The sequence below is a fragment of the Diuraphis noxia genome, unplaced genomic scaffold (assembly GCF_037042655.1).
Source record: "Diuraphis noxia isolate RWA-SAM2 unplaced genomic scaffold, SU_Dnox_SAM2 contig0002, whole genome shotgun sequence".
Taxonomy (NCBI): domain Eukaryota; kingdom Metazoa; phylum Arthropoda; class Insecta; order Hemiptera; family Aphididae; genus Diuraphis; species Diuraphis noxia.
In genome coordinates, this window is record NW_028301712.1 from 39,145,845 (window position 1) to 39,158,119 (window position 12,275).

The following is a 12,275-nucleotide window of genomic DNA, read 5'->3' on the forward strand; positions in this document are numbered from 1 at the left end:
CAAACAATAAAAAAAAGGTTTGTTATAATATCTATAATTTTTTTAAATTAAATTATTTTAACTTCTAGTTGGGGATGTCTAGAGTTTTGTGTTAAAAATATAGTATTCACGCTATATGATAAACAAATCAATATTGTAATAAATATAGTCGTAAATAATTGAAAAAATTGAGATCAATAATTAATAAATATAAAAATGTAAATTTAATTATATTAATTAATTTAATTGCTAAATATCTATGAGATTTTATGATTTACTACAACTCTAATACAAATTAGGTACTTCAGAACCATACACCTTTCTCCCATGGACCATAATATTTAATATTAATTTTTTTTTTAATAAAAAAAAAAAACAACACAATACCTTCCACTTATAAAAACTTGCTCAAAAACAAACTGCATGAGAATCTTAGTTCTCAGATATTATATAATATATACTGATGCATTTAAAACAGATATCAAATCTTGAAATTATAATAAAAATAACATACAAAAAACCCCTCCCCTTCCCTTTTCACAAATGTCAATATTCACAGCAAAAACGATGGTAATAAATAATAATACACCAAAGCTTTAAGCCGTAAAATAAATCCACGTAAAATATAGAAACACCCACACACAATTTGGTAGATCCACATGCCCATTGATTAAAAACCATTCGGTTCCATCGTATAGGCGTCTTGTTTCCGTTTATTTCCGAAATCCATCGTGGCGTCATGACATTAAATATTGACTTTTTGATCTCAACCTCGCGCTCGCTGATCATCAGCAATAAAACACGCAGCAGCTGTGTTGTGGTCCAATTAACCTTTTATAAATCCGTCGTCGAATCTGACTAGGATTTTTGAAAATCGATTGGCTACATATTTTTAACTTATAAGCTATAAGATATATTAATAAATATACTGATTGTAGATAAAGAAAATTATATTACCGATATACGCATCATTGCTGGTTTTTATATTTTATAATGTATATATTTATAGGTACCTATGTAACGAATTAGTCTGGTATTAAAAACATGAAATATTTATTATTAGATATAAATTTTTATAGCCTATAACCAATAACTATATTTTAAGTGTGGCTTGGTGAGGCGCGGTCGGACGCTCATTCTGCGGGAATGCAGTTGCTAGTTTTCAGATGGGTGACCATCCGACATTTTTAGCAACAAATCCTTGCCACACGCAAGTCCCCACTAATAATAATAATGATATACATATTATATATTTTAAGTTTTGGATGTCAAAATAATATAAGTATACTCGTACATCAAGCATTAATTATACTGTGTTTTAGGGTTTCTCGTTTTCTTTAGTTTTAGTGTTCTATTACTTTTACCTTTTTATTATTTTTAAATGGAAAAATGTATGTATTATGTTTTTTACATAAGAATTGACTGTTGAAGTTATTACTTATTAGTTATTACTGATAATAGTTTCTACATGATTGTATTTTACATTTTATTATTTTGTTTGTTCACATGTTATATTAAACTGTACAAGTTGGTTATTTTAGATTAGTAACTACCTAATAAGTTAGTACTGTTTGCAATCAAAAAATCATAAACTATGCGAATATGATCCCATCAATACAGACATTCTATAAAATATCTATAAATATAATGTTTTACTCAAATAAATAATAATGTTGCATATTATTTAATATTTATTAAAATCTACGAAAGAAAACATATGTCAATAGTATAGTTTTTTGAGTATCAGTATGTCACATAAATGTCACGTAATAATAATATATTTTACACTTAACAGTTAGGTTTCATGTCAATAAGTACTTAATGTATTATTATAAATAATTTATTTTGAAATTTAAGCTAAGTAACTAAAATATATAAATAATTGTAATTGTATATTATGTTAATAATATGTTATATCAACTATTTTTATTAAAAAATATTACACTGTTAAAATTAAAATTAATATTATTATTAATCCCTACGTCTCACATTTTTCTCTTTTCTCTACATTCAGACCTAAAACTAAAAACAATTAGTTATGAATCTAAACGTTTCTATAAAAGATTCCACAACTACCAAATACTCATTCGAATCCACTTAAAAAAAATTTGGTCTCCACCACAATACCTGGTAATCTCTCTAGACGCCTAAAGCGTAAGCGGTGTCATGATTTTTTGTAAAAAAGCCCATATATATAAATAAACAAAAAAAATCAATAATACTAAATGTATTAAGTAACCATAGGAAGTATCATCAATGGGTGGCTACTTTCATCAAAATAATTTTACCTGTCAATTTATTGTCTTTTGCCTATATGTTTATTGTATTGATGATACAGATTGTATATTACTGGTGAAAAAAAAAAAATTATAATAAAAGATAAAAACTCAGCTAGCTATATTTTATATGATTTATTTTTATTTAAAAACAAAAATCATTGAAAAAAGCATAGATAAACCATAAAATTGTAAAATTAATCATTAACTTATTATTCATCTTGATAAATGTTAATCAATTAAATTTTATACCTAATTGATTAGATTAATTTGTATTTTGCATAACATATTATATCATTGATTCGCATCGTATAGGTTTGATGAACGTTGTCGGAATTTTAAGGAACATCAAAGGATGTTTAGATATGATTGTTGCGCAAGACGAAAATGTGTCCGTCACACAGACACGTGACCCGAATAACCTACAGGCCACAATATAGGTACTAAATTGTTGATAATTTATCAATAACTAATAATCAATAGGTGCCGAATAGGCGAATAGGAACATATTATTTATTAAATTAAATTAGGTATGTGTTAATGAATACATAAACTAATTACAAAATACGAAATAAACGATTCTGGTTAATCACTCAAAATGTCCGACTAAAGATTTGTGACCAGTGTATTTATTATTTATTATATATTATGCATAAACAAGCGATGTACGTCATCCGCTATAGTGGTTCGAAAAATTGTAATTTGGGCTCTTTTTGACTCGCCGGTGTTTGATTATAACAAGGGAAATGTAGTGGAATATTTGTCGGTCCTATAACACATATTCAAATAATATATCAAAATATTTTATTTTTTTTTCGGTTCAGACGAGCTTTGATATCTCTGATTTTCGAGATAGACGCGTATATCTAAGCACCTACACTAATACCTATAGTATGGGATGATCCATTATATCGGGATGACCCCAACCACAGTTAGTAGTTATTCTTTAATTAATAATTATAAAATCGAAAAGAATTGTTTCCGATGTATAGGTAGAGTAGTCAGTCGCGGACGGTAGCGGCGAAACAATAATAATATTATTAGTTACTACGACTATCGCGCGATACGAGAGAGTGATCAACCGACAACAATCGGCGGTGGTGTCGGCGGCGGCCAAGTGGTCGCGTCGTGCGTCGGTAACTGGACGGACGGGTGGGCGGGTGCGGCTACATGACTCTGTGGTCATCTCGAGCGCGTGCAGTCAGTCCGAACCCGGTGGACCGATCGGTTGTGTCGCGCGTGTCCCCTCCGCTCGCGTAAGGTTGCCGTCAGGTGCCGCCGCCACAACAACGTTCCCCCCGAGCAACGCGACGACGTTTTCTGACCCGCGTGCGCATATTATACAACGGACTCGGTAGTGTTTAACCGCGAACGTGTGGAAAATATTGTCGCAGCCGGCCCGGGATGGACCGCGACTCCCGGCCGCCGGCCACCACGATCAGCACAATAGCCGTCCGGAGCGGCGCCACCAGGATCGTCATAGCCCTGTTACAGGTATGCCACACGTCGTTACGATGACTTACAAAAAAGACGTTCTCGATCGGGCTCCCTCGTCGGCTCATATTATTATTTATCATTATATTATCGAGCCTCACCGTGGTCACCCATGGGCCACGACCAGTGTTGAATCCAGACAATTTTTCTGGGCGGGGGCTCACTTTTTTTTCATTGGTGAACGGTGATACGTCATTTTAGTATTATGAGTTACATCTATTAATAGGTAGTTATTCTTATTACAATTTATAATTTAGACATTTCAAATTTATATAAAACTACAAAACAAATTATTTTTTTTAAATTTTTAAATCAATCTAAGGTTAATTATTATAATTTATTACAATTCAGAAATTATAAATATTGAAAAAATTACAAAATATATTAGAAACCTATTAATTATTTATATTTAAATTAGTATTGTGCATTTAATAAATAAGTACATTTTGTTGAAAGTCAAAAAGTTGTATTTGTCAGGGGGGGGGCGAAATAAATTTCAGGGGGGTACCCCCCCCCCCCCCCCCCCCAAAGTATACCAGGATTCAACACTGGCCACGACCCACCCGGCGAGTCTCTGTATATATAGGAGGAGTCGATTGAAAAGCCGATATAACACATATTATTGCTGTTGTTCTTGTTCTTGTTGTTCTTGCTGTTTTCGTCGTAAATGTCGTTCGCTTATAACTCGATTCCGATTTTGACAAACATCCCTTAAAAAAACAGCCGCGATCTACTTTGAAGTCCGTGACCCACACGTGTAGCTCACGCGATACGCACTTGTAATATTATGGAATAAAAGTTCGAATCGGCACGCGATTAGTCGTTACGTTGTATAGTATCGAATAAACGATTTTAAGCGCCGCGACTAACATGACATGTCTGTGATATTATAATTAGTATATATTTTTGTACATACGAATAATATAATGATTACGATGATAGCACGTATGTGTAGTTAACGTCCAATTTTAATCACGTTTATTCTTTATTCTTAAAATTGAAAACGCGAGCGAATAATTAAGTACCACATTTTTTACAATGACATTATAGGTACCTACCCAGTAGCACTAATTGATTACAACGGTTAACAAATGTTGCGTGCGCAAAAATAATTTTTATCGTTCAGCCGAGTTTCACGTATAGTTTTATTATTAGTGAGCCATACTACTGAGTACGGTATTTTTTTTCACATTTAAATTATTTCATATGCTGTGTACCTACTACTATATAATATTATTATTATTATGGCGAAATTTGTAATAGGTATGAAATTTATGTGTTGATATAAGAAACCTCTAATATTATATATTTATTATTTATGTGAGATATTGAATGGATTTTAAATGAACACTATCACAATAAACCATTCCTAGAAATGTAGCAATAATTTACATAGTATAATAGAAAAAGACGAATATTTTTCGGGAATTTGATCGCGCAAGTATTTTATAGTCACACTTTCTAACACGTCCTGTAGGTACATTTGTATATTAAAAAAATAAAAACTGACAATTATTGATGTAATATAACATATAAGTGAATATTGTATTTTCCGACAAGATTGTATTTAAATAAAATATATACTATGTACATATGCGTAATACATACGCGAGACGTTTACTCTTAGAGTACAATTGGACCGCGGAACACATCTGGAACCGTTCCACATATATAGGTCATAACTCATAATAGATTTTAAATGCACCATGACTCGTCGACGAACTGGCCAAAACAAAAATCCCTTTACAAAGGGTTAAGTAGTGTGTGTGTGGGGGGAGGGGGAGTCGGGAATCTAAAGCTCATATTATAATATATTATATACATACATGTACAGCCCATTTTTAGCGCATTTGCCATATTTTACGACTCGCATGAAAATAATACGTGATTTTACGTATGCCGTACATTTCGACTATATCAAAAAAAATAAACATTATGATACATATTAAAGTGAATCTTTATTATAAAATTATAAAAATTATATTATATTATAGAGTATACGATTGATGGACTACATAGCATTTTTTTTTTTCTGTAAAAGTAATAAATATCAAATAAAAAATATTTGAAAACTTTGCAAATTATCACGGCCCGTGACAGTCTTAGATCCACAGAATGCTGCTGTATACTCTTTCCTGCTCTCGACGATCGTTTCGCATCCAAAGGGTTAGAACGTGTGAGCATATTGTCTTTGCTCTCGGCGTGCGTGTAAGTACTGCGGGACAAATTCTTCGAAGAATGTTGTCCCGGTGCCGCGATTCCTATTTTGGGCATGGCGGAAATGAAAGTCAGTGAAATATCATTAGTCGTCGTCTTTTACTGCAGTCACACACACACATATATATATATATATATATATAGGTATTGCAGGTCATACCAAAACGTAGTCACAGTCGAAACAAAATGTTTCCCTATAAATCGTATTATTATATAGTCTCGAAAAATAGATTTCTCGCGGATAAATTTCTTCTTCGTCCGTCTCTTTTTGTATATAGGTTCTTAACAATCGATGATATTCCGCATGACATATGCGACCATAAGATGTAACTCGAGAGTGAGGCGATATCATTCTTTAGTGCGAGATTGCAGCGTTTTGCATATCTCCTAATTTGTTGGCATGAGATGTTCCGTATTTTTAGAATATATCTCAGCTTGCAGCAGTAGCAGCAGCAGGAGTTCGCGCCTGCTGCCCGAGTTCAACCGCGAATAATATAAACGCTGCAATAAAAAGAAAAATGTAAAAATAGAAAAGGAATACACCAGACTGCACATCGAAACAATATTTATTTTTTCTTTCATGGGAATGCATGTCGAGTTCATTCATACAGCAATATTAAGTGCTTTCAGATATCAAACTGTAGATATATTATATTGTATTAATGTAGGTATAATATCTGGGGATAGAATATTTTTTTAAATTATTTTTGACTGTCAACTATAAGTTATTATAGAGAATAATATTATATTATAAATGTAGGCAATAATGGATCATGGATGTTTCTACATATAGGGATTCCTATAATATTGGTGTTTTATTTTTTATCGAAACTTTGTACTTTGGCAGATAGCGTTGATATCATCAAAATATTCAAAAGCAAAAATATAAATTTTGTACTGCGAATGATATTAGTAATAATTTCCATTTATAAAAATATGTTGATAACAAAAAAAAGCAATGAGATTGAAGAATTTTTAGAAATACGGTTAATATTCAGAAAATTACATATAATATTATGTTCAATTTTGTGAACACATATTAAATCGTATACACTATAGGTACATGTTAAATTATTATAATGACAAAAAAAAAATATTTAGTTCGGTATTTAATGAAATATTTCATATTGCCATACCTACGTAATAAACTATACAGCGTGGAAGACAGACTGCAGGCATACAATATATAGACATACATCATCATAAATGACCCAGAAAATTGAAAAAAATTCCGTCTACTATGCTATGTGGTCGAGTGAAATTAATGTGAACTTGACATATACATCGTGAATAACTATAAATATTATTTTTATATTATCATAATAATATGTAATTTTAATTTTACCGTATTTACGAATTTAAATAAATGATATTATTATTAAAATATTTTTTTTTATAAAAAATATCTATATACTATTTTCTGAAAACATTTTATATTATTTATATTACTAGAAACAAGTATTGTAGAATATTTTTTTATTAGTTGAAGAAAATAACTTAGAAAAGTAGAAAATAATAAATTTATCAATTATAATAGTTCATAAAAAATTGTATTCAATGAGTATTAATATTGGGTAACTATATTTATATTCCAATACGTTTTGAATTGGAATAAAAATTACCAAATAATATTAAGTTTTATTCCAAAACGAACAAATTGATTGTTATTTTTTTATTATTATTTAATATATTAGGTATATATCTTATACTTAATAAATTGGTTATGAAATAAAGATATTATGGGTACCGGGTACCGGGTACCTAATTAAAATTATTTTAAATAAGGTCATATTTCAAATTTTCTAAACACTGCATGTCGTAGACCCCATTAAGCCTACACACTTGGAACATAAAACAATAGACTATTACGGATAATATGAATTCTCCGATTGTGCGTTGCTAACAAATGACGTGTGTCGTGTGTGCGATTTTTGATGATATTTGTCGAGGTCATATACATACATTACTCGACAATTTTTCTGTATGTGTGTAGTGAAATTTTAAATTGTCATTATCATTACTGTTGCACATAAATATATGGTATATATTATGGAAAATCACATGGCAATTTAATGGTCCTTTTTTTTTAAATAGAATACAAAATATAGATAGGTTCGGCTCTAAATCAATAGCAACAGCTGCACATGCAACACACGGAAAAATGTCTCGGCTTTTTAGGTCTCACTGTTAAAAAACATGTACAAGTACTCAAAAATGTTGCATTATATTGATACATTATAGGTTTTCGACATTGTATGTGTATTGTGTAATACATATTTAATTTTTAAATTTCTTCTTTTTATTAATATATGATATACATTATATACCTATGTAAAATATAAATAAGATAACTAATCAAAAAAAATAAAGATCCACAATGTGAGTTGAATAAAGTACTGTTGCATTTAGTGAATTACATTTTTCAAATCATACAACATCATTACATCAACAAAGAGTTGGCATATATAGTTAAAAAAAAATAGTTTGTTTATCTTAACCACTTCCGTTTAAAATAAATTTAATATGCAAGATGTAGTTTTTATTGTATTTTGAAACAAACATATGACTACAAAATATGTCATTTAAAAGCGTAAATTATAGTACATATATTCTTCTTTAAATTATATAGTTTGTAACCGCAAGTAGGTGTAAAACGTTTATAGGATAAGTTGATGTTATATTGCCATCGAGGGGCAATTACACCAACATATTATTTCTTTTTCAATATTTTTCGCATTGTAATTACTTTCATTATCATTCAAATAATTTGATTTATTAACACAATATAATTATTTAAATTATTATTTTATATATACTATTATATACACAATAACAACTTACTTATAGTATGCATAATATGTTTATCTGCCTAATTCAGTCGTTGAGAATATGTATTTTAATTACATGAATACCATTCGATATTGAATAAATAATATAGTTGGTAGCCGTCGTTAGAAAGCATTTATAGTATTCACATACATCACAGTTATTAAAAAAAATCGTATGTTTATGATAAATTATGAATGTTTCTTGTAGCATTTTTTGTTTTAATTTTAACTTATGAGATCGAATTAATATGCAGTACAGTACCTGCAGGTGCACACATGTGTGGCTGTGTATATACCATAATATTTATTTATATTTTGTGTTGTACTGTCGGTTTTCTTTGAGTAGCCTATATAAACGAAATTTTGAATTTTGATTGTATAATACGTTATACGCCATAATAGAACATATTATATGCATTTACTAACGTAGGTAACCAAATACATAAAGGATTACATTTTGCTCGTTTGGAGTTGATGTTGTATACCATTTATTTATAAGATCAATGAATTATTACGACAACAGTCTGGACCATGAAATGTAGAACACGAAGTTTTGTTACGATCTCAGTTGTTTTGTAAAAATTATATACTTTAAACTGCTTGCAAATGACTATTCACTACTAAAACGATACTAAGGTCTAAAATAAATATACAAAATATATCCACTTGATGGAAATACCCCAGTACTGGCACACCAATATTTGCTGTATTGGATGTAAAAATATAAAAAAAATCGTCCGTATTTAAATCGATGAAAAAATGTTTTAACTGGATGTCTCTAATGTATACATCGAGTGTTTAAAAACCGGTTGAAACGGTATCTGTACAAAACAATCGTCTGCGTGCAACATCTCGAAGAGAAAATTGGCCAATCGTTCAAGTGTATCAAAATTCAAAGGGTATACCAGATATCTAACATCTCATTTATATAATATTATTTTAACTTAAACCATGTGTCAAGGTAGTATATTGGATTTCAAGTACCTATTTATTTGTGGGAAATTTATTTTATATTCATCACTGTCGAAAATAATGAAACATTTCTATTTAGAAAACATATAATGTAACATACACAATATTGCAGATGTACCTACCTAATTATTAACTACATTCCACCATTTTAGAGGCAGAATTCAGGAAAAATATAATGAATATAAATGTCAATAGCAAATTATCAATTATCAAATGATATATGTTTATGTATAGTGCGTAGGTATTATCACCAAGAAGAAGGCCTTGTGAAATGCTTTAACAAATGCAATACAACTATTAGACAATAATGTTTTCCGATATACAAATGTCAAAAATATAAATCAATTATTATATACCTAATTTATATGATTAATGTCAGAAAAGCTTTAGTATAAAACGATTTATGACTAATGGTCGTAACAATGTTGATACATTAACGATAATAGTGTGTGTGGAAATCGTTTTAATTTGACACCAGATCATAGTACCTATTAATTGTATATAATAATATCGAGTCTTGAAAAAATAGAAAAATATTTCTAAAACCACATTTATTATAACATATACATATATATTATATACAATTATGGTAAAGTGATGCGTATAATTGTGTACCTATTATAGTGTATTTAAATTATATTTGTCAATTATTTATAAAATATTATTCGATTTGTAAGTTATGTTGATCTTCCAAATTAACTATTCAATATACCTAATAAAAACAATGACAGTATTTTTCATTTTTAAACGATTTCAGATTTTCAGTTCTTATTATAATATTTAAAGAGTGAAATCATATCATACTCGTATACCGTGACAATTTATCGTTTTCCATCAAGGAAATTATTAGTTATTTCGATTGATATTAAACTTAAGATTTTGTTTACATTGAATACCACACTCTTAATATGAATTTGCAGCACCCATAGATTTAGCTGGATGAATATTTGAAAATTGGATAGTGTGCGTGATCATAAGGATATACAATAATATTAACCTACGTAAGACGTCTAAATAATAAAAGAAATAAAAAATAGAATCTAAAATTACGTGGGCTAATGATTACAATTTTTGACACTATATACTAGCTGTCTATTGATTAACCATTTAGATTTTTATAGTAGTAAAAATCGAAATGCGATATCTTATCGTACAGCATGCACATGAGTATACAGAACACACACACACACATAATATTATATTATAATAATCAGGCTCAGCATATCATCACGTGTTTTAAATTTTTTGATTTTGAATTGGTTGCATTAGCCGCCTAAGTCGTAGTTGATGGTGGTTATAAAACAAAAATAATTCATTTATATTATATATAACTATATAAAGATGTAACCGTGTTACAAGTCAATGTATGTTGACATTTAACAAGTGTATCGTATAATATAGAATGTGACAAGGTACAGAAAGCGTATATATGAGATTATCGGTGAATACTATATATATATATGTGTGTGTGTGTGTGTGTGTGTGTGTGTGTGTGTGTGTGTGTGTATACCCATAAGGTATATAATATAGATTATAATATATTATATAGTTGGGTCCATGGTTTCTATAATAATTTCTAAATAATAATGTCAGTGCCGATTTTGTGATCGCGATCTCTTAGATACTTAGATCGTTGAAACAGTAGGCGAACCTGATAGTTTCAGAAATACGTGTGATGATATTTGTCTTAAACAGAGACCCTGGTTGAAATATTACACAAATCATTGCATATTATATATCTAAATGTTCGGATTGTTATCACCAGATAAAAAATAGCTGTGTAGGTAACGGGATATTAAAGTTATAGGTACATTTCGTGTACCGTATTAATCGTACATATTATGTAGGATTATTATTGGTTCCCTTTACGCTGACATTTTTGTTTTTATTATCAAATATTTGACGAAGAATGGGTCATACAAATGGGTTATATACATGATACATGCAATAACCTTGTATACTTCAACCGTGATAAGGACTGCAGAGCGGTGGCTAACAATAATATTATATTACGATGAATTATTATTCACGAACGTCGAGAAGAAAAGCGCGTAACTGCAGGTACAACTTATTCGCGGGATGTCCAAATCAAGAACCGTGACCCGGAGTCACGTAATATTGTCTGCAACGGTCGATATATACCTACCTACCTACGTATATATATATCATCGAATTCATCGGACGTATAGAAATAATTATTAACTAACCAAACATCGACACCGGATGCTTCGTTACACTACTACCGATATACGGGTAGTGGGTATACTATAATATGTGTATAGCTAATATGAGATCTTCGCGAGATGTTTATAACTTTATAAGTATCATACATGTAGGTATAGAGGAATAGAAGGTATATGGTAAGACTCGAGACTTCCATACCGGACGACTTCTTTCGTCGTCGTCGTATACGTTATACGGGAATATTGACGTTGAGGGTATAACAGGTATAGGTTAAGTTTATGTGTATAAGTGACTATGTGAGTACCTATGTATAATTGTGCGAACA

The 12,275-nt window shown here is 30.0% G+C and overlaps 1 protein-coding gene across 5 annotated transcripts in view; it reads left to right on the top strand.

Annotated features, from left to right (window-relative positions):
- Positions 1 to 12,275, top strand: part of zormin (spectrin and immunoglobulin domain-containing protein zormin) — a 57,576-nt gene that overhangs the window by 8,192 nt on the left and 37,109 nt on the right. The window contains exon 1 of one of the 5 annotated variants that reach the window (XM_015517782.2): positions 3,458 to 3,749. The exons of the other annotated variants lie outside the window; for them this stretch is intronic. Within the exon in view, the coding sequence (XP_015373268.2) occupies positions 3,660 to 3,749 (90 nt within the window). The 5' untranslated portion in view covers positions 3,458 to 3,659. Of the gene's footprint in view, positions 1 to 3,457; positions 3,750 to 12,275 lie in introns of those variants that run through there. 5 annotated transcript variants of the gene reach the window in all.